This window comes from Filicampus tigris, chromosome 7, assembly GCF_054856515.1.
Source record: "Filicampus tigris isolate MCC_2025a chromosome 7, RoL_Ftig_1.0, whole genome shotgun sequence".
Taxonomy (NCBI): Eukaryota; Metazoa; Chordata; class Actinopteri; order Syngnathiformes; family Syngnathidae; genus Filicampus; species Filicampus tigris.
In genome coordinates, this window is record NC_141223.1 from 18,458,787 (window position 1) to 18,478,532 (window position 19,746).

The window sequence follows — 19,746 nt, forward strand, 5'->3', positions numbered from 1 at the left end:
AATTTTTACTGAGCTCTGATTTCAAAACTACTTCACTTTGTGGTGCATGTCATATAAGGTGATCATACACTAAGGTTTGTCATAATGGCCCTCAGAAGGAAAAAACATAACTAATTGTTATGATGTGACCTGTAACAAAAATGGGTTTGACAACCCTATCTATCCTAAATGTATTTGATGTTACTTGAGAGGAAAACATGGGCGCTGCATTGAAAAAAAATCTCAACCCCAAACACAACATGGGAAATTCAGGTGAAGTAAAGCTCATTCAGTTTATTGATTTATGGAAAATATATCACATCTTTTTGAGACACCATCAAAAGCTAACAGTCCATTACCATTTACTTCCTCATTTACTTCCTATCAAAATCAAACGTCGCTAATTGAAATGCCTCGGAGTGGTATTACCGTTTCAATCCCCTCCAACCATGACTCATCTCAACTGATATAACACTGAAACCACTCCAATTAATTGCTACAACCCCTACAAATGTTTTATTAGAACAGGCCAACTACATTAGGTATTTGTAAATATACAATACAGTATATGCATTCTGTTGAGTAAAACAAGCAAGCAGGTTGGAGGTGAAATCACTGGACTACAAACTCAAGAAGGAACAGCCAACAAGGATGAGAAACCAAGTTATCGCAGCAGTCAAATTTCATTTTCTTTTTCAATATCCACATGATTAATACCAAGTGCAAACGTCTTCTAGTGTGAGAGTTACGTAGATGTTTATAATTGTCTTGAAATCCTGCGAGAAGGTTGAGGCATTTGGGAAGCATTATGGCACATTTCAAAACCAAGGGGAAACACTATTCACTACTACTACAACAACAACAAGCAATGCAAACTTTACGACACACCAATGTACTGTAGAGAGTGAGAACGATAGAGAGAGAGATAGAGATTTTGAGACCAAAGTTTGTTATCAATACATCATATTTGAGAACACATTTAGAAAGCATTACATCAATATTGTATCGTCAGGATATCCATTTGCAGAACAAATGTATTAACAGCAGTCCTCCGAAGCGTCTTCACAACAATCAGCCTCAAGCAACACATCACACTAGCATCTTCGTTCGGTTGCCGCGGCAACGTGTAAAGCCACCCGCTCAAAACAACAGGGGACACCCCACTGGGCATCAATCGGTCTGTTGTTCTTAGCCTAACTTTTAAAATTCTCATTTCCAACCAAGCACCAATGAACACCACAGACTGCAAGTAGTTGCTCTTGAAATAAAATTAAAAACCAATAGTGACACATTTTTTTTTTTTTTACAGATATATAGCTATATATGAAAGTACTGTATATACCTCCACTGTGTACACTATCTGCCGCTACCTCTGATGAGATCAGCACCACCTTGTCGAGACAGGAGACCACCACAGAACGGCTGCATGCAAGAAGATTAGTCAAATTGGTATTGAGAGAATCACCACTGATGCTAGTAGATAGGCGAGGTTCTTCGCGGAAGCGGAAAGATTTTAAATAACCGACTTCGCTCATGTGATAGGTGGCATCGGTTTCTATCCCACCCCCCTTTGCAGTAGCAGTGCTGCTCTTTCCTCTAAATTATACATGAGCTGGGTGACTCGGCAGAATCTTGGTCGGAAGTAAAAGGCCGTTGGCCCTCTTAAAGCTTGGTCCACTAACTTCTTCAGGGATTAGTCTGTAGGTGGATGCTTAACAGATACCTCAGAAGTACTTGGATGTATTAAGCACAAATGGCCAAATTCTACATGAAATGTCCGGTTGGGTTTTGTTAAGCGAAGGTAAAAGGGGGCCGGGGGTTCATCAGCTGATAATTGTTCCTTTTTGTTCTTAAAGACAGTGATCTTAAGAGGACAAGCAACATTAAAGAGAAACATCAGCCTTCTCTTCACTTGGCGGTCATCATCTGGACAAATTCTGAAAGACAAACACAAAGCAGTTAAAGTGAATTCAGAGATTTGTTTCGAAATACACTCTATAGTACGTGTTTGACGAGAATTGACACAAAGGAGGGTTGCTCGCAACGCTAGTCTCTGTGGTGTGCCAAACTTACGAGGTATTTATTTTCACTTTACAGAGATTTTAAATACCAGACCATTACATGACAGGTCATTGTAGTACCTGGTTTGGGAATCATTGCCATCACAAAAAAATAACATCTTACCCTCGTAGTTGACCTGACCGTCACCATCAATGTCAGCCTCGCGGATCATTTCGTCCACCTCCTCATCAGTGAGCTTCTCCCCCAAGTTAGTCATGACGTGCCGTAGCTCTGCTGCGCTAATGTAGCCGTTGCCGTCCTGCAGAGGGAGAATGCAAAGACCACTGTCATCGCATCCCAAACCGCGGCGCCGCAGAATTTCGAGAAAAAAAAACTTGTTCTCTCTCCCACCACTTTCCCACCTTACGAACACTCGCTCGTTCTACTTGCAAAGCTCACCTGAATAAACTATTAGTTATGCAGAGTCCTGCCACATGTGAGGACTAACCATGTATGAGATTGTTCTATGTCTTTCCTATGTGCACACATTTACTATCGTAAGGACCAGCAAGGCTGCCAAAAAGCTGCGCTGGTTATAGTTTTAAGTCTTTCAAAATATCCCAATAGGACTGCATCCATATAGGTAGGCGTCTAAGTCTAGGTTCACACCACAGGCATGGATGGATGGATGGATGTTCCCAGCAGGCCCACTAGTTGAAACACGGCACGGTTTGTGGAATATAAGTTAAGCAGCAAAATGCACTCGTTTTTAGCCATCTCTGGGAACGGCCATTTTGTCTTCTGTCAACTGAAAATGACATCACAACTGCTCACAACGACCAATCACGGCTGACCTGTGTTCCGAATCTGAGCCGTGAAAGCATTACATGAAAATTCATGGTGAAACCTCAAAATGATCAAACTTTTGATGCCATGCTCCAACCACATTAGATGGCCTAGGCAAAAAAGCTGTGCAATTTAGGGTCACCTATTTGTCTAGGATGCATACATCCCCAATTGTGGCAAATTCCTTTGCAGGACTTTGTCAAAATATAAGCTGTGGAATCTTGACACTTTGCTTGCGTCCAGTTAATGATAGACATGCCCACCTTATTTCGTGTTGATCAATGAAACTAAATTTTTTGGTAACCTACTTATTGAGTTTAGGGGACTGCAACATTTTCACCAGGATCCACATATAGCCCCAGCGTACGAGTTCTCCCAAGTTACTTCATCAGATTTTTTTGCTTTGTCCAAGGAAAGATTTTACATGCAAGTAAGCTTCAGGCACTCCAGCGCCTGATGGAAAAAGCAAACTTTACAAAGTGAAGGTAACTATTGCATTGGTTCAAGTTTACTCCAATCCAAAATTAAACAAATATGTGTTGTGTAATAATCAAACGACATAATTTTATCTTGGAAAAGCTCGGTAGTGTAGCGCTAACAAGTAAATAGAAACACTATTGACGGGTTAATGAAGCTACGGTCCAACTGTGGCGTGGTTGTTTTTAAAGAACTCTATAAATAAAGTTGAGTAGTCATAAACCTTTAAACAACTAATATTTGAACACAAACGGTACATCAAAACATGCAGACAGGGAATATTGCGACAGTGATAGGCACATATTGTTTATGTACTGCAAAAAATGACTAACACGGTATTACTGCTACTTAGTTGAGACCATCTTTGCGTTAAATCAAATCAAAATGTACAATATGTATTACATTGCCCCCTGCTGGCCTTTTAATGCATATGAAAATGAGTAGTACTATTCAATTGGGGCATGAAATTTTTGTTTCATTATTCACGTTCTATTACATTGTTATTGTTGTATGTTTTTATTAAGCGCAATACTGTAGAGATTCATTTTCATTTTTAAAAAAACATTTTAAAAACGTGGGTGTGCTTTGGGGGGTGCAAGAAAGCATTAATGACATTTTTATTAGAACAAATTGTGTGTCTTTGGGATTTAGGACACCCCAAAAAGGCAATTACATTTTCTGACTATCAATAATAAACACGGTGAAATAAACACCCAGCCGCGGCATTCTTCTTCTTCAAAAAAAAGTGTCAGATATAGGGCTGAATGATTAATTGCATTTGAAATATAACCGCAATTTCAAAAATCGCAAAGGAAATATGTCATCACAAAGGCTGCGGTTTAAATTGTCAATTACTTTATTGACACCGGAGGGGGGAAGTGGTATTCACTGAACGCTAAGCTAACTTTGCTGCAGCATGCTTGATCCTTTTCAACTCGCATTAAAACGTCCCGCGTGTGGTGAAAAAAACCTCGCCGTGTACGTGTGTTGTCCATTTTGTGATGTTTTGGCTGCCGTCGTATGTCGGGCTCGCGTGTGTTAGGAAGTGTCTTGTCGTGGCGTCGGTGTGCGCTGCCGTTGACTTCGATTTGCGGGTGTTCGAAGTTTGAGTGCGCAGACAGACATGGGTGTGCGGCGCGACAGATAAAAACTCATCCGTGCAGTTGTCAAGCCGTCAAATATTAAGAGGATGAATCCAGCCATATGTTTTCAAACCAAAAGACAGACAAAAAGATGTTTAATAATGAGACGTTATTACATCACAAGTAGTAATTATTTTCCTACCGGGTGGCGCGTGTGATGTTACTAACTCGAGATCGGGTAAGCTTTAATTTTATACATGTACGTTTTATTTATTTATCCGTCTGTATGTTGAGTGAGTGATGTAAGAAGATGTAAGGTCCACGTTTAAATATCACGTTTCATGGAATGAAATGACGTGTAGGGAGTGGTCCAGCCACTGGAGTATTGTTTATTGGTCTATATAAGAAGTTGAGTGATTAAGAAGTACAATCCACGTTTACATCGTGTTTCATGAAACAAAGTGATATGTGGGAAGTGGCAAAACTACGGATTTGTTGTTGTAATCTGCACTTAAGTTTGTGCCTTTAGAGTATAGTATTATACTTACGTTTACACCACACGTGTGGCAGAATTGTTGTCGTGGTGAACACTTACCAAACTGCACATCAAAATATTTAGTAACTATATACCTCTAACTGTAGTAGATAAACTGTCTTTCACATTAACTGATGCTTAATTTGCCTTTACCTCAGTATTCTATAATGCATTATGGATCTGATATTGTTTGTTGATTGTGGAAAAATACATTGGAAAGTATCTTGAAAAAAAAACCCAAAAAACTCATATCGCCTTCTTGCTTTTGCATATTGTAACTCTACTTAAAACCTCATTAAGGTCCGAATGTGCAAAATGTAAATTCTAGCAATTTTTCAACTGTTCTCAAGATTTTCAGCAGGTCTGTACGTGCCAACGTTTGGCAGAAACAATGCTGTGGCAATTGTTTCACAGTGTTCCAGACCTTGTCAAAGACTCTGAATGCTTCTCTAATCTCCTCCTCGCTGTCTGTGTCCTTCATCTTCCTCGCCATCATCGTCAGGAACTCCGGGAAATCAATTGTCCCGTTACCTAAGGAGGTACACAAGGCAACTGCCATGAAAAACTGAAAACGTACTTCAAAACAAGGAAACATTCGGTAGATACAATTACATGCCAGACAAATGCAATAGCCTTCATCTTTTTTTAAAAGTGTATGGAGTAGTACACACACACACACAAAAAAAAATCCAACCATCTTCAGTGCCGATTTCAGATGACAAATAAAATTGTACGTTTTAATACTTCAACTCTAGATGTGCATCCAGGTTTCTAAGGAGATTATGTGGAGTGTCCCAAACTGGTAAAGAACATGTATTACTTTTGCAGAATTACTTTTGAATTGAAACTACTTTTTTTTATTTTGATTTATTTTATTTTATTTGACCAGGTAATAAGACAATTGAGAAGCAATTCTCATTTACATTTAATCACAATCTGGTCTTTTAAATGCTCGTAGTCAGGCAGAATCCTCACACTTCCAAAACTACAACTTCTCAGAAAATGTTTACTTATTATTATTTTTTTTTACATCTTGGCAACCAACACCACATAAATAAATTTGTATGATAGTGATACCCTATATTGCTCTCATATAACGCGACAAAATGTTTATCCATTTATTACAAAGAACAACTCAAATGTATCTAACGTAACCATTTGCACTTGTTTTTGTACAGAAAAAAAAACTGTTGTATTTGAGCCATTCAATTTTTATGGATGTTTCTCACCAAAGGACAAACTACTGTTAGAAAACTGCAGCTGTTTGTTTACATTAAAACCACACAGACTCATACTGGTCATAAGTTGTTGAGCATTGACCAAAAAAAAAAAAAAAAAAAAAAACCTTCACATGTACACTGTGCAACAAGTGTGAATAAAATTCTGGACCGACTGTGTGCTAAATGCTAATGTGAAGAAAGCTTATTCTTATATTCATTTATGTTTTATGTTTGATTTTATGTGCAGTACTGTTTTTTTTTTAAATGCTCTAGATATAAAGGTGATTATAAAACTTAAGACTTTCAATCTTGAGGGGACAATGCCGCAAGGCTGCTTTGATGACTAAGAGAGGTGGAGTTAAAAGAGGGTTACTGGATTTGCTCTTAAGCTATATTCAACACTGAATGATTTGTGTAAAAAAAAAAAAAAAATAAATAAACAAATTCAAATAAAGAAAGACTACGTGGGGACTGGCCAATAGTATCAATCTGTGAAAAAATATGAAGTGATCGTATCGGACAAAAAAAAGTTTCCACCAGACAGCGACAACTTTGTTAATTCTGGAAACAAAAATATCAAATATATAGTAAGAGCCTACTGAGGTCCATTTTGTGAGCACTTGAGCTCTAGTACGTCCAGTACGTCAAGTTCAAATGTGTTGTTCTTCTCACCGTCGGCATCGACCTCATTGATCATGTCCTGCAGTTCGGCCTCGGTGGGGTTCTGGCCCAGGGAGCGCATGACCGTGCCAAGCTCCTTGGTGGTGATGGTTCCGTCGCCGTCCTTGTCAAACAGCGAGAACGCCTCTTTGAACTCTGCAAGGTGACACAATTAACACACATGGGTCGCCGTTGACACAGACGCAGTAGTAAGGACGCGCGCTAAGTTAAGCGGTAAGCATCGTTTGTGTGCGTCTATGTTTTTATGACTCATTCAGCCCTTTAAAATGCTTAAATAAATGGATGCTGGAAGGACGCCTGAGTAAAAGCTCTGGTGAATTTATAGCCTTGACTCCAAAATAAATATGTGAGGTTTTTGCAGGGCAGACTGACTCACAAGCCCGCTGATTTCCGCTTTGGTTGAATGATGTCAAGCAGCTTGTCGGAGAATGCCAAGTGACAACCGCGGGCTTAAGTGTTTATCCTCCGCAGTCGATCATCTCTCTGTCACCTTAGAGTTGCTAAAGCTAAAAGCATCGCTGTTCTATGTACTCACCTGCAATCTGTTCCTCGGTCAGCTGGTCTGCCTGTTGACAGAAGAGGACATTGATAAATCACGAGCGGCTCACTTTCACTTAAAAAGACCTGCCATACGACGGATGCAACTGTCACCTCTACACCACTATGAGACAAATCTCCAGAGCTTAATAGACTATTTGCCCATAGGAAAATTGTATTTTACACTAAAGATTGTCATTGAATCTTAAAAGTTGTGAAGAGGAAGAGTGTTCATTTTATAATGACTTTAACCCTACTTGAAACATGAAGCAGAAAGTGGACATTGGTGGAGATCATAATTGAGCCATCAGACGGTTCATTTGTGAGTTGCGGCAATAACATGACGTCATATTAAGAATGAGAACATTGAGAAGCATTGTCTGATTTCCACAAAATACGTCGAGCTCCTCTTGAGCGCCTGCACGTGGGACCATATTTACTTCCGGAAAGACTGTGCCCCGTTGCGTCGTGTTTTCTGCGCATGAGTCTCACTTCACGGACACATTCCTTCACATTAGAAGTCACATTTGGTTTTGTAAGGTGACCGACTACATCTCTAGTAAAATGTATTTGTTTAACTAAATGTTGAATACTGCTTATATTGTACAGCCAGACCCTTAAGGCACCTGTGGTGACATCACTTTTGGGCCATTCAACATTAGCAGAGTAAGTATTTTTAAGATAAAACCCATCACTGACTGTGTTTATCAAAACTAATCATTATTTTTGTATATTTCTTGATACAACCATACTTGAATATCGAATGAGAGATCTCTTCAAATCACTGATTTAACTACCACACCCAACTCAGAGTTTAATTTCCTCTGTTTAAAATGTGAAAAGTGAGTCCAGTGCAATGACATACTTCATTCATTTTTAACTTCACCTTAAGTGTCACTCTGGCACCCGTGTGAGGCCTTTACCAGACCTGTCCAAGTTAGTCAGCGTGTCCAGTTGGAGCCGTGAAAGTGTGATGAGTGTCGGGTATAAATACGACACGGCCCGGAATACACACGTCTGCTATAATTAGTGAGACGCGAATAGGGTCGCCTATGTAGCACACTGAAGATCACCGCCACTCAGCACCTTTTTTTAAATCCTTAACTGAAACCCTGGAAGGTTCACTTTGCTACCAATGTGTAGCCTACCTGTTGCTTGTCTCAAGCTCTAGTTTCAATGTCACAACACAACTAAGGCATGGTGTAATAAGTAATAAAATAACTACACTCCTAAAACATCACTGGTATTTGCAAAGTGGTGAAAGATAAATGGACAATGATTTATTTCCATACAGTACAAACCCACAGATAGCATTTAAACTCATTTGTTTCAATGCCTGTGCCTCCTCTTGTACTATAGATGGAGTACAAAAAAAAAAAAACACAATTTATAAAATGAGTTAATACAAAATAAAAAGGGTGCAAATACATAAATTCAACTATGATTTCCTTGTGCAAACAGTGCATTGGATTAAAAAAAAGCATATCAATAATTGTTCTTTACGATTATGCCAATTTTGTAACCGTGGAGTGTAATAATCGTAATGTTAATTGAATTTCAATTAATTGCACAGCCATAGCAAGATGTGTCTTTTACTGTTGCAACAGAAAGCCTAGCTTTGTTCATTTTCAGGAGAAGGCGAAGGAGGAGATGAGCAGAAGAAAAGGGAATGGGTGCATCCTTTACTAATGCTCGTGGGAATTTGGTGAGTTTAATCTCAATTGTGAACTACACTGTCACCAAGACCGCATCAAGGTACTGTACATTCAAGGCTGTGCAAGAAGAATATCATCTTTAAAGATGTCAAGTTATGTCATCTCTCATGTGTCCAAAAGCTTGGGAAAATGAGACACTACATTTATTAAGGCTTCCTCCATTGTCCTCATGTCAAGTCCATCAAAATAGCACTAAATCAACCTGCCAGCCCCTCTCCTATAGGAGGTTGTCTGACATCACGGCGACGCAGTTCTCGAATGCAACATTTTTTCATTTGAGGGGTCTCACACTCGCGGTAGATGCCCTCATGCCATGCCGAGCAACGCTCCATTCTGTGGTGCGCATGCCTCGCCACATATGCTATGAATGGGTTCGTTCACACCGAGCAGCACGCTGCTAAGTGCAGTGTGAAATGCGCTACAGGGTCCAACTCACCCACGATCATAGTGAGGATAAGCAGTACAGAAAATGGATGGAGATTTCAATGAATGTTGATGCAAGGACAAAAAAAAATATCCTGAAAAAAAAAAACATTGCACTTTTGCTTGAAAAACGTATCAGTCCAAAAAAAAATAAAAATTTTACCATAATAGTAAATGTAGTGCACTTTTATAGCGCTTAATCTATACCATTTATTGACCAAAGGGCTTTCAGAAAAGATACCAACGAGCAAACGACAATGCAACATCAAGCCTTGGTTTAAAATACGGTATTGTAACCTCTAGGATCCCTCACTGTAACACTGTCGGACGGCAGAACCCATGGTGTTCTTCCAACCATTCTCTGAAGCATTCACCCTTTTAGACAAATTTTAAAGCCCCTTGTTCGGTGTCAAGCTGCTACCTAGGGCTAAGATCACCTGAGTATTTTCGTCTCCTCTCCGGCATAGAAAATGGCCAAAATCCCTTTGTAAAAAAGGTGTTACTAAACTGGCCGGCTGGGCTTCACTGACTGCTTTAAGAGTTTAATTTATTGCTCAATAACCGGCAAGTCCGGCTTCGCTTGCTATAAGAAAGCCGCAAGCGGGGCTTCACATGGCGAACGGGCTCTTGAGCCGCTTCTCTTTCTTCGCCCTGAACTCATTGAATTCTTCGTCGATTTTGATGCAGATTGGTTTGTTACAAACATCACACATGCAGCTAAGAGAATAGCCACGTCATTTTATAATGTGTTATTTCAACACGGCAGCCACTCAGAGTGAAGGCTCTTTCGATTGATATCCATGCGCCGACGGCCGCCTACCTGAAAATGCATACTATTTTGGTTCCTTTTTCTAAACGGTCGACAGCCCCCGTAGCAATTCAAAATGCATTTTGCGGCTCAGCAACTTTTTGAGCTGTTGATGTTAGAACGAACAACCGAAAAAAAGATGGCAAATTGCAGCAGTTGTTTATTTTGGGGGACCAATGCATTGGGAGTCGCGAGCTGTGCACTGGTTCACAGCAACTGTTCAGAAAGTCAGGGCATTGCTCAAATTTGTCGTTCGGTGGTTCAAAGTAGACCAAAAACGAGGTGCCAGTGTGCGCTCTAGGCGCTCCAACTTGGGACACCTTGCACCAGCGCTGGCTTTGTTCCTAAGCGGGAGCAAAGCAAACTCTGTCGCTCCGAACACACCCAATCTCAGCATAGCGCACAGGCCTCAGATTGAATTCCCGAATACGCCCCTTGTCTCATGTGGTTTTATGGGCTGTCACGTGGCTGATAGAATGTCAATCCTCGTGCAGTTACAAGAAACATTATAGCCTACTATTAGTTTAAAATATTTATAGTAATATTGAAACACAACTGCACATTTGTATGAGATAGCCCCAAAAAAATGTTCAATATTTTAGGTCCTCAGCACTGCTTTTTTTTTTTTTTTTTTTAATGACGGTATTGACACCGTTACTATTTTCAGACACCGCGGGATACCACATCACCAAAATATCGTCCAACCCTACAATTGCGTTTTTTAGGATTCACAACAAGTCCCGGACCGGATTGTGTACGTTGTTTAAGGTTTCCACTGTGTTTTTGTGACTCAAGGTTTGGGATGCACCGAAACCGACACTAGTATTGGTGCCGATGCCGTGCGTCAGTACTCGGGCTCGTAAAAACACTCCAATATCACGACAGTACCATTCAAAAGTTTGGAGACACCCTCTAATTCTGTGTTTTTTCACCACTTACAAATTTCCTGAACTGTAGATTAATACTTAAGTCATTGACATCATGCAGAAACGTTGATAGAATTATTAGGTAAACAAAATCATGTTCATCATAATGCAATGTGTTATAGTGTGTATAATTTAGATTCTTCAAAGTAGGCGCCTTTAGCCTGGATAACAGCTTTGCACATCTTGGTATTTTCTCAGTCAGCTTTATAATGTGGATGATGTTTTATGACCTGGAATGACTTTCACTTCACAGCTGTGCATTATCAAGAGTTAATAGCTTGAATTTCTTGACCCCTTAATTAGTCTGAGACCATTTGAATTTAAAAGCGTTTCCAAACTTTTGACTGGTAAAGTACCCTTTACCAACTTGTCATGTACAACACTATTCTGTCCTCCCTGAGGGTGCAGAGTGGCAGATCTTCAGTCAACGTCATCTTGCTTCAAGCTGTTTGACACTCCCAGTTGAACTTTACTGTATAACTAACACCAAATAAAAGAGAATTATGGGGTGGGTGATTGCTTGTGAGACTACTGACAATCATCCTTGATTCTGCAAAGTTCTTTATAGTACAGTGCCCCCCCCTTCCTTTTTTAATTATAATTTTGTTTGTAATGTTCAAGTTAGAGTATCGTGTTACTTTTATGTTTGACTTTCATTTTATCCCATTTGATACAAGGAGCATAATGATGACGTTTGTGGTGCCAGTGGTAATTCCTCCACGCAAACATTTTTTGCACGTGGCAATGACGTGACATCGTCTTTAGTAAAATATCTCAATGAAATGAGGAGATGAAGGGGCGTTGTCTCATTTCCCCAAAATATTTCTACCTCCTCCTGCCTCGCTCCTCTATCACACTGAAATGAGCCACTACACATGCAGGACCATACTTACTGCCATAAACACTGTGTTAAGTTACGTTTTTTTCTGTTTTGTTTTTAGGTGCCTTTCACTCAACGTCATGCTTTGTGCACATGCCCGTCACGTCACTGAGACATTACGTTCACATTTGACGATGCCTTTGTTTCTGTAATGTGAACGAGTACAATTAAAGGTCACATTTAACTACATAAAATCTGAATTGGGCATCATGCCCTGCAGTGTGAAAGTTGCTTAATTGTGTTTACCATTTGATTGCATGTCTTAGAAATGTTATATTTGAGTGAAGCGTCTCATGTTCAACAAAAGTTAGTGCTTTGACTTGAGCTGCAACTAACTATTTTAATGATCGATTAATCAAGCAATTACTTTTTCGATTAATCGATGAACTTGATTAAAAAATATATTTTTAAATTTTCATACCGTCAAAAATAGGACAATTTCACATTGATAGTGCAGAAAATGCACAAACAGAAATTAATTATGATTCAGCTTCTGGTTTGGTCTGCAACTTGTCAAAACATTTACAAAAATATTGATCATATTTGCTGTTTTCAAAATGTTTCATTTTAATGAAACACAACAATTACACACAAAGATAATCACGTCGCCTTCATGGAGGACTGTGGAAATCTGAGAATATTTACAGGCTGAAATTCAGAGGATTTGAACAATTTCAAGATAAACAAGGTCTCTAAACAATTGATTATCAAAATAGCTGATTAATCTAATAATTGATTAGATGTCAATTAATAGATTGTTGCACCTGTAATTTGGACCAATATTCTCCACCCATCCATCCTCCGAACCGCTTTGTTATAATTTCATTACAATAACTTTACATTACATAATGGCATTATCAAGTATCTGTACCAGGTATTGGCGAGTACGACTCACTCCTACTTGAGCTGAGAAAAAAACAGTGCCATCGGTGCCTCCCTGCTAAAGGTGGATGCAATGATATTGATTATTCAAGTCAATCTTCTGAACGGACGATTTAGCAATTTACTATGAATGCAAGACAATGCAGATTATATGTTTTCTTTGAAAATATTTATGAGCTGATCAATTGCAAAGCATTGAGAAGTTGGCTTTATCGTAGCATATTTCAGGGGGGGGGGCGTCAGAATGAGTTTCTTCCCATTGTGAAGGGTGCACTGCAGATGATGACAGCCTACTGCGCCAAGCATGGCTTGGTTGGAAGCGGAGGGGAGGAGGGTTGGGGGGGGGGGGTGATGGGTGGCACAGGAGGAGGAAAGAGGTTTGGGGCCTTGGGGGTGGCATGGAGGCTCATTCAGCAGAATGCGGTTCAACGGCATGGCGCACGAAGCACGCTGTCAGACACATTTAAATATTACACACGTGTAACGATTACCTGTGGGGAGTGCTCTTATGTAATGGAAATTGGGGTGGCAAAAGAGGAATACGCTTTTTATTAACGCTTGTTGCGTTTAGAAAAGTAGATTCACAACCCCCTGTTGGTGAACACCGCTGGCCCCGGCTGCCGACGGCTTATTGTGCAAGCATTTAAGAAGGTGTTAGCGATCGTTTTTATGCATCCAACTCCTCGCGAAAGGTTATAAGCGACGAGATGAGTTTCAAGATAACGCCTGGGCCGGGGTTGTCTATTCTTAGAATCCCTTTTTTTCACCACCACGCCCACTCTTTAGTCATATTTAGCTACGAGGAGGCTGCAAGGGAGAGGAAAAAAACGCCTGTGAAGCAAAGGATTAAACTAAACGCCTTTGTAAATCATCGAAATGACTTGCGTGTTATTAGCACGCCGCAACGCCATGGATGCGGCGTCCATTTAGTTACACAGCACAACAGACAAGGTGCGCAGTCGATGCTTTTGCAACACATAAATATAATTCAAATAAATCGAGTGGGTATAGTGCAAAATACAATTCAAAATTTTTTACACGTAATCGCAAGTGGCCGTTATAAAGCCCACATCGGAATAGCCGATATTAGCTCATATAAAAATCTGATTTTATGAATGCCCAAAACTGCACTAAGTCTTAATTCACGCAACCGACTTTAATGGCATATTCTTAATATTAAAAGAGTCCCATTGAAGCTGTATTAATAGCACTGACTTCAATATCGACTGCTATCCACGTTCATGTCCAAGCTAGCTAACCACGTCGTTGGCCTGGTACTCACCATTTTGACTTTTCAAGCTCCGCGAAGCTGAAGAAAGGGGAAAAAAACGTCAAGTTGTAGCTTTGAGACGTAAAATACCTAAATGACGCGCACTCTCCCTGGAGTACTTGAGTCTAATTCAAGCTTTATTCGCGTATACAGCTATGAATCTGTTGAGACGGTGCACCGTTATTGCGGTAGAGTTGCCCGGAAACCTCAACACAGAAACGCCGGCCTCTCATGCTCTCCTCGGACGGATGTATCCCTCCGCCCGAACACCGCTTGACCTCCACGCAGGGCGAGAAAACGTCCTAAAATTCTCCTCATTACTGATGTGAAGTATTTTCAATTTATTAATAATTAATTTATCTTCGGTATATATTGATTTTGGCTCCTTTTATATCCCCAACACAGAGGATCTATATTGCACTACAACATCGACATGCGCAACGATACCACCCCAGCACGCCATAAAGAGGATGGAGCTGTGTGGAGGATTAAAACTGACAATACTATTAACTGGTGATCACAATCAAGACATAAGCAGTCTGTCAACATTTTGCTGTGTACTTAAACGTATTACACTAAGGAAATGTATAAATATAACGGAAGAAAAAATATCAAGAGTTTCACAGATTAGATTGTTCCATAAACATATGCAGTACAAAATAATTCCAGCACATGCACAAAGTTGAAAGTGATTATATGAAGCATTAGAATAATAGTTACAATATTAGATTTTTTAATTAACGTTACGAGACAAGAGCTACACTCCATGTGTGTAGCTGTCTGTATCAACCCACTAGGTTGCAAGAGTATCCTTGGTAAACAAACATGAGAACTAGTACTACAGTATTCAAGTACCCCAAATGCATATACAAAAATGCATATTCAAAGTTACAGATTTGATGAGAAAACTTTTACATTTGAGTTACATGCCATTTTATCCATCCCGTGTCGATACCATGCTTGTATTTATTGGGACGCAGATTATTTGGGCAGAGGCCTATCCCAGTTGAATTTGGGCGAGAGAAGTGTGTTACGACCAGCCAATTGCAGGGCACATCTAGACAAACAACCATTCACACGCAGATTGACACCTATCGACAATTCCGAATCTTCAATCAATCTAACATAGAAGTTTTTGGAAGATGGGTCAGATGGAACTATAGAGACCTTAATCTAGATGGAGGAATTATAAACAGTTCCAAATACCACTCACTCTTGGCACAAAACCTGCAGGCTTCTGCAAAAAAGAAAAAAATGTATCAAGAAAAGCCTCCTAGAACAGCTGAATTGTATTTGGGGTTAATGATAGGCACTGTAAATGGTGGCAGATGTTTGCTGACTCCCATCCAATAAACATTTGAATGTGATTGGTTAATTTTCAACACATCCAGTTATAAAAGGGTATGCACAGTTATGCAAGTGACTACCCTTAGTTATTTTTATTTTTTTTGCTTCCCCTCTCGAAATTTTCTTTTCACTTGAGTTGTACAGGATATGGTTCACAGTTTTGAAATGATAATTTTTTTAACCTCTGTCTATTTTTTACATCAAAAATGACTGGCTGGAAGAAATCGACACGTTTCTTAGTGAGTTGGGTCCAGTTAGAGTTTTTATGGTTTTTACGCCTACAGAGGCCTACACAAACAACCCGAGCACAGACTTAGATTTAAAAATCCCGTACATCACTTAAAATATGTGATAATGTGAATCCACTTGTGAGCTAGGCAGCTGAACATAGTATAGTTGAATTTCAAGATTTCAAATGACTACAATAGGAAGTGATTTACTACTGTTTGAATTCCCCCCACACGCATTGTTTTTGTCAGAGAGTTCACTGTGGCAAATTGTTTCCACTTTAGCATCATTACAACAGCACGCATCACTTGCATGTGGATAGCCTATACAGTCAGGTGGACAGCTGAGTTCCAGAAAACGCCTGTAAGCCCTGGTCAGTGTCCTCATTATGCAGCTGAGTCCTTGTCTGATTATCACAGAGACGGTGCTAAAGAGCGAGTATGTGAAGCACACCCCGACAAGCATCACAACACAGTTTGCCACCTGGTATGCTCGGATCTCCTCGTGTTGCTTCCTTTGGACACTCACAAAGTCCCCGAAGCCCACTGTGCTGAAGGCCACGAAGCAAAAGTAGAGAGACTCCAGGTAAGTCCAGCCCTCCATGGCCGAATAAAGTGAGGCCGCACCGCAAGCGACGACCATTAAGGCAACAAAAAGCAACAGGGTCACTTGGTACGTGGGCGGCTTCCACTCGTTTCTGCGGCTACTTCTACCTTGGGACTGCAGTCTGCTGTGGCGGATTCTCTTGGATTGGCACCAGAATAAGACGATGCTCAACGCCGTGACAATTCTCTCCAGGAACAGGTTGAAGAAGAGCATGGCGGCCGAGCAGCCGAACAAGCCGTAGAAAACAAGCAAGACCTTCCCTGCTATTGTGGATGGGGCCGTCACGCCGAACCCTATCGGGAAACAAGGCATCATTGCATAGAAGGGTCTTGAAGTTTGTGATTCCTCCACAATACCCTCAATTCCAAAAATGTATAATGCACTCTCATAATATCATAACACTGTGTGTGAACATGAACAAAATTGTTGGTTCCCTAAAAGAAATTGCTGCAATGGTCACTGATAAATTGATATAATATAGAGGCAATCGAAATTCGTCAAAATGCATTCTGACAAGGCACAAAGCTTCTGGGAGAATTTTCTTTGGAGAGGTGAGCCAAAACTGGAGCTGTATGGCAAGTCACAAAATAGTTCGACTATGTTCTGGGGCTGCTTTGCTACATCAGGCACAGGGTGTTCAATGTGTGCGAGGTACAGTGAAATTAATTTGAAGGCTGACTGGGAATTCTGGAGCAAAATGCGGTGCGTTGTGTTAGAAAGTTTTGTCTCCGTAACAGATTATGTTCTTCGATAGGATATAGACCAGCAATGGGCAATTGGTGGCCCAAGTCGACTCTCTGAGTAGCTCCTCAATTAATTAAAAATATAATAACCTCAAATGTTATCAAAAAATCGGAGTGTATTATAAATATGCTTCTTCTACAACAGTAGTGTCCCGCATACTCGTTGTTTGTCAAAAATATAATAACCTCAAATGTTATCAAAAAATCGGAGTGTATTATAAATATGCTTCTTCTACAACAGTAGTGTCCCGCATACTCGTTGTTTGACACCCATGAATTCACCTATTTGTTGAATTTCTATTTCAATGTTTTCAATATTTATTTTTGCATACAGAGTTTTATCAGTGTTTTTGTTTTTTTTTAAGAATTTTTGGAGATTTACAATTTTTTTTCTCCACAACGATGCATTTGATGGCCGTCAGTTATATGCAGTATTTTGCTATTCACGGGCCAACACATATTATGTCTATATCTAAAATAGCATTTTTTTCATGAATCTGTTTAGGAAGTGTGTGGTCCTATATGTCCCCCCCAGTAGTGGTGATGAAAATTTCTGGCCCCTCCATCATTTAAATTGACCATCCCTGATATAAACCAGAACACATACCGAGAAATACCAAAGAATGGCTAAGAACCCTGAACTAAATCCTATTGAATGTCTGTAGAAGGATATGAATAATATGCAGTCTTGGTAAGGTACTCTTAAAACTTCAGACAGTTGGAGCACTTTGCTCATGACGAGTGGCCCAAATTACCAAAGTCTCATTCACAGTTCAGAGGTCGTGGGTTTGATCCCAGCCTCCCTGCGTGGGTGTTCTCCGGGCACTCCGGTTTCCTCCCACATTCCAAAAACATGCTTGGTAGGTTAATTGGACACTCTAAATTGCCCCTAAGTGTGATTGTGAGTGCAGATGTTTATTTGTCTCTGTGTGCCCTGCGATATGCTGGCAACCGATTCAGGGTGTCCCCCACCTACTGCCCGAAGACAGCTGGGATAGGCTCCAGCACTCCCCGCGATCCTTGTGAGGATAAGCGGTATAGATAATGGATGGATGGATATACACCTGTATATACCTGTGTGTATATATATATATATATATATATATATATATATATATATATATATTTATCATCTTCAACATGAGAAAGAGAGACAGGAAGAAGGTCTCCACAAAGAATATATTGTGTAACCACATATATTTCTAACAAATGTATGCGATTGGCTAGCCAATAGTGCACAGTGCACCCTGTATATCGGCCAATATCATCTGAGTTAGGCATTTCGTTACTCATTTCAACCAGTGTGATGTTGCACCTCTTGAAATGATATTGTTGAACAAAAGAACTACTGCAAATGGTAAAAGTTTTATATATTGAGCAACTTTGTTCAAGGCGCCAAGCAACTACTTTGTGCAGCATATGCAACATTTTGTGAAGCAAAGATGGGAAAGTTGTTTTTGAATGCCACTGTGTGAATCAACGGGACTATTGTGAAATGCCAAATGTCTCACAGTTGCATCATTAAATGTCAGTAAACACGGAAGTTGCAATAAAAAAAGGACATCGATCTGTGATTAATGCTGTGTGCTCCAACGTTTCCACAGAGACGAGGGATTCAAATTGATTTGCTTCGATCAAATTTGTTTAATTTTAATCTAAATGACTTGTTTGTTCCTCATGGATTCAGGGGGAATATTGATGGACTGTTTTGGAAATTGAAACAGCTCCGTGCTGTGAGCATGACTGAATTGATGTAGTTTTAGATTCCCATCATCAGGTTGAAATGATCGGTTAATTTGAATGCAATTGCTGCACTTTTGCTTTACTGTACAGAAAATGATGAAAAATGTCATTCCACAGTTGTTGTTTAAAGAGGAAAGACATGTGCGAATGTGTAGGCATAAGAAAGATGCCAGACAAAGTAACACACATTTCTTAGTGTAGTGTGGTTCACTGGTTTCACACATTCAGCGAACATGCCCCGGGGCGTTTGAGAGCTGAGACAATAGCCAGATTTTGAAGCCTCATTTTATATACCTGCCGATGTTTGTAACAATATTACTCTCTGTGATGTGTCAAATTCAGAAGACATATACTTTCACTCTGCATAGACTTTGAAATAAAATTTCATTGTATTATCATTTTTAAAATGGCTGAAATTTCTATGTCATTGTCCAGATTCTTCTTGACTGCTGGACAGATGCTGTACTGATCCTCTGAACTCACCAATTGTGGACACCACAGTTCCCACAAAGTAGAAAGCTCCCGGAATGTCCCACAGGGATCTGCCTCGTTCCACACGGACGCCCACCATCCTGGCCTCCTCGTAGTGGTGTAAAAGAGATTTCAGATCTTGGTAACTAATATTATGCTCTTGACTGAAGTCCCTTAGCCTCTGTTGCCAATACTGGTGTGCTAGAATTTCTTCTGATCTCTCCAAGGAAGAAAATAAGACAGCGCCCACTAGCATGTAAAGGGCTATGAGCACTCCAAGAAGGATGAAGCGAGCAGTATCCACATTGGCTGAGAGAGAAGGACAGGAATCTTTCTTGAGTGGCAT

At 40.1% G+C, this 19,746-nt stretch overlaps 2 protein-coding genes across 2 annotated transcripts; both read right to left on the reverse strand.

Moving 5' to 3' along the window:
• Positions 1–253: 253 nt before the first annotated feature.
• Positions 254–14,494, reverse strand: calm3a (calmodulin 3a (phosphorylase kinase, delta)). Its single transcript, XM_086035240.1, has 6 exons — positions 14,275–14,494; positions 7,357–7,387; positions 6,813–6,956; positions 5,345–5,451; positions 2,164–2,299; positions 254–1,916 (listed from the first exon to the last, which is right to left on the reverse strand). Exons 1-6 carry the CDS (start codon positions 14,275–14,277, stop codon positions 1,888–1,890), a joined length of 450 nt encoding a protein of 149 aa, XP_085891366.1. The 5' UTR covers positions 14,278–14,494; the 3' UTR covers positions 254–1,887.
• A 936-nt stretch (positions 14,495–15,430) lies between these two features.
• kcnk20 (potassium channel, subfamily K, member 20) lies at positions 15,431–19,746 on the reverse strand. The gene is made up of 3 exons (XM_086036057.1): positions 19,413–19,746; positions 16,167–16,736; positions 15,431–15,435 (listed from the first exon to the last, which is right to left on the reverse strand). Exons 1-3 carry the CDS (start codon positions 19,744–19,746, stop codon positions 15,431–15,433), a joined length of 909 nt encoding a protein of 302 aa, XP_085892183.1.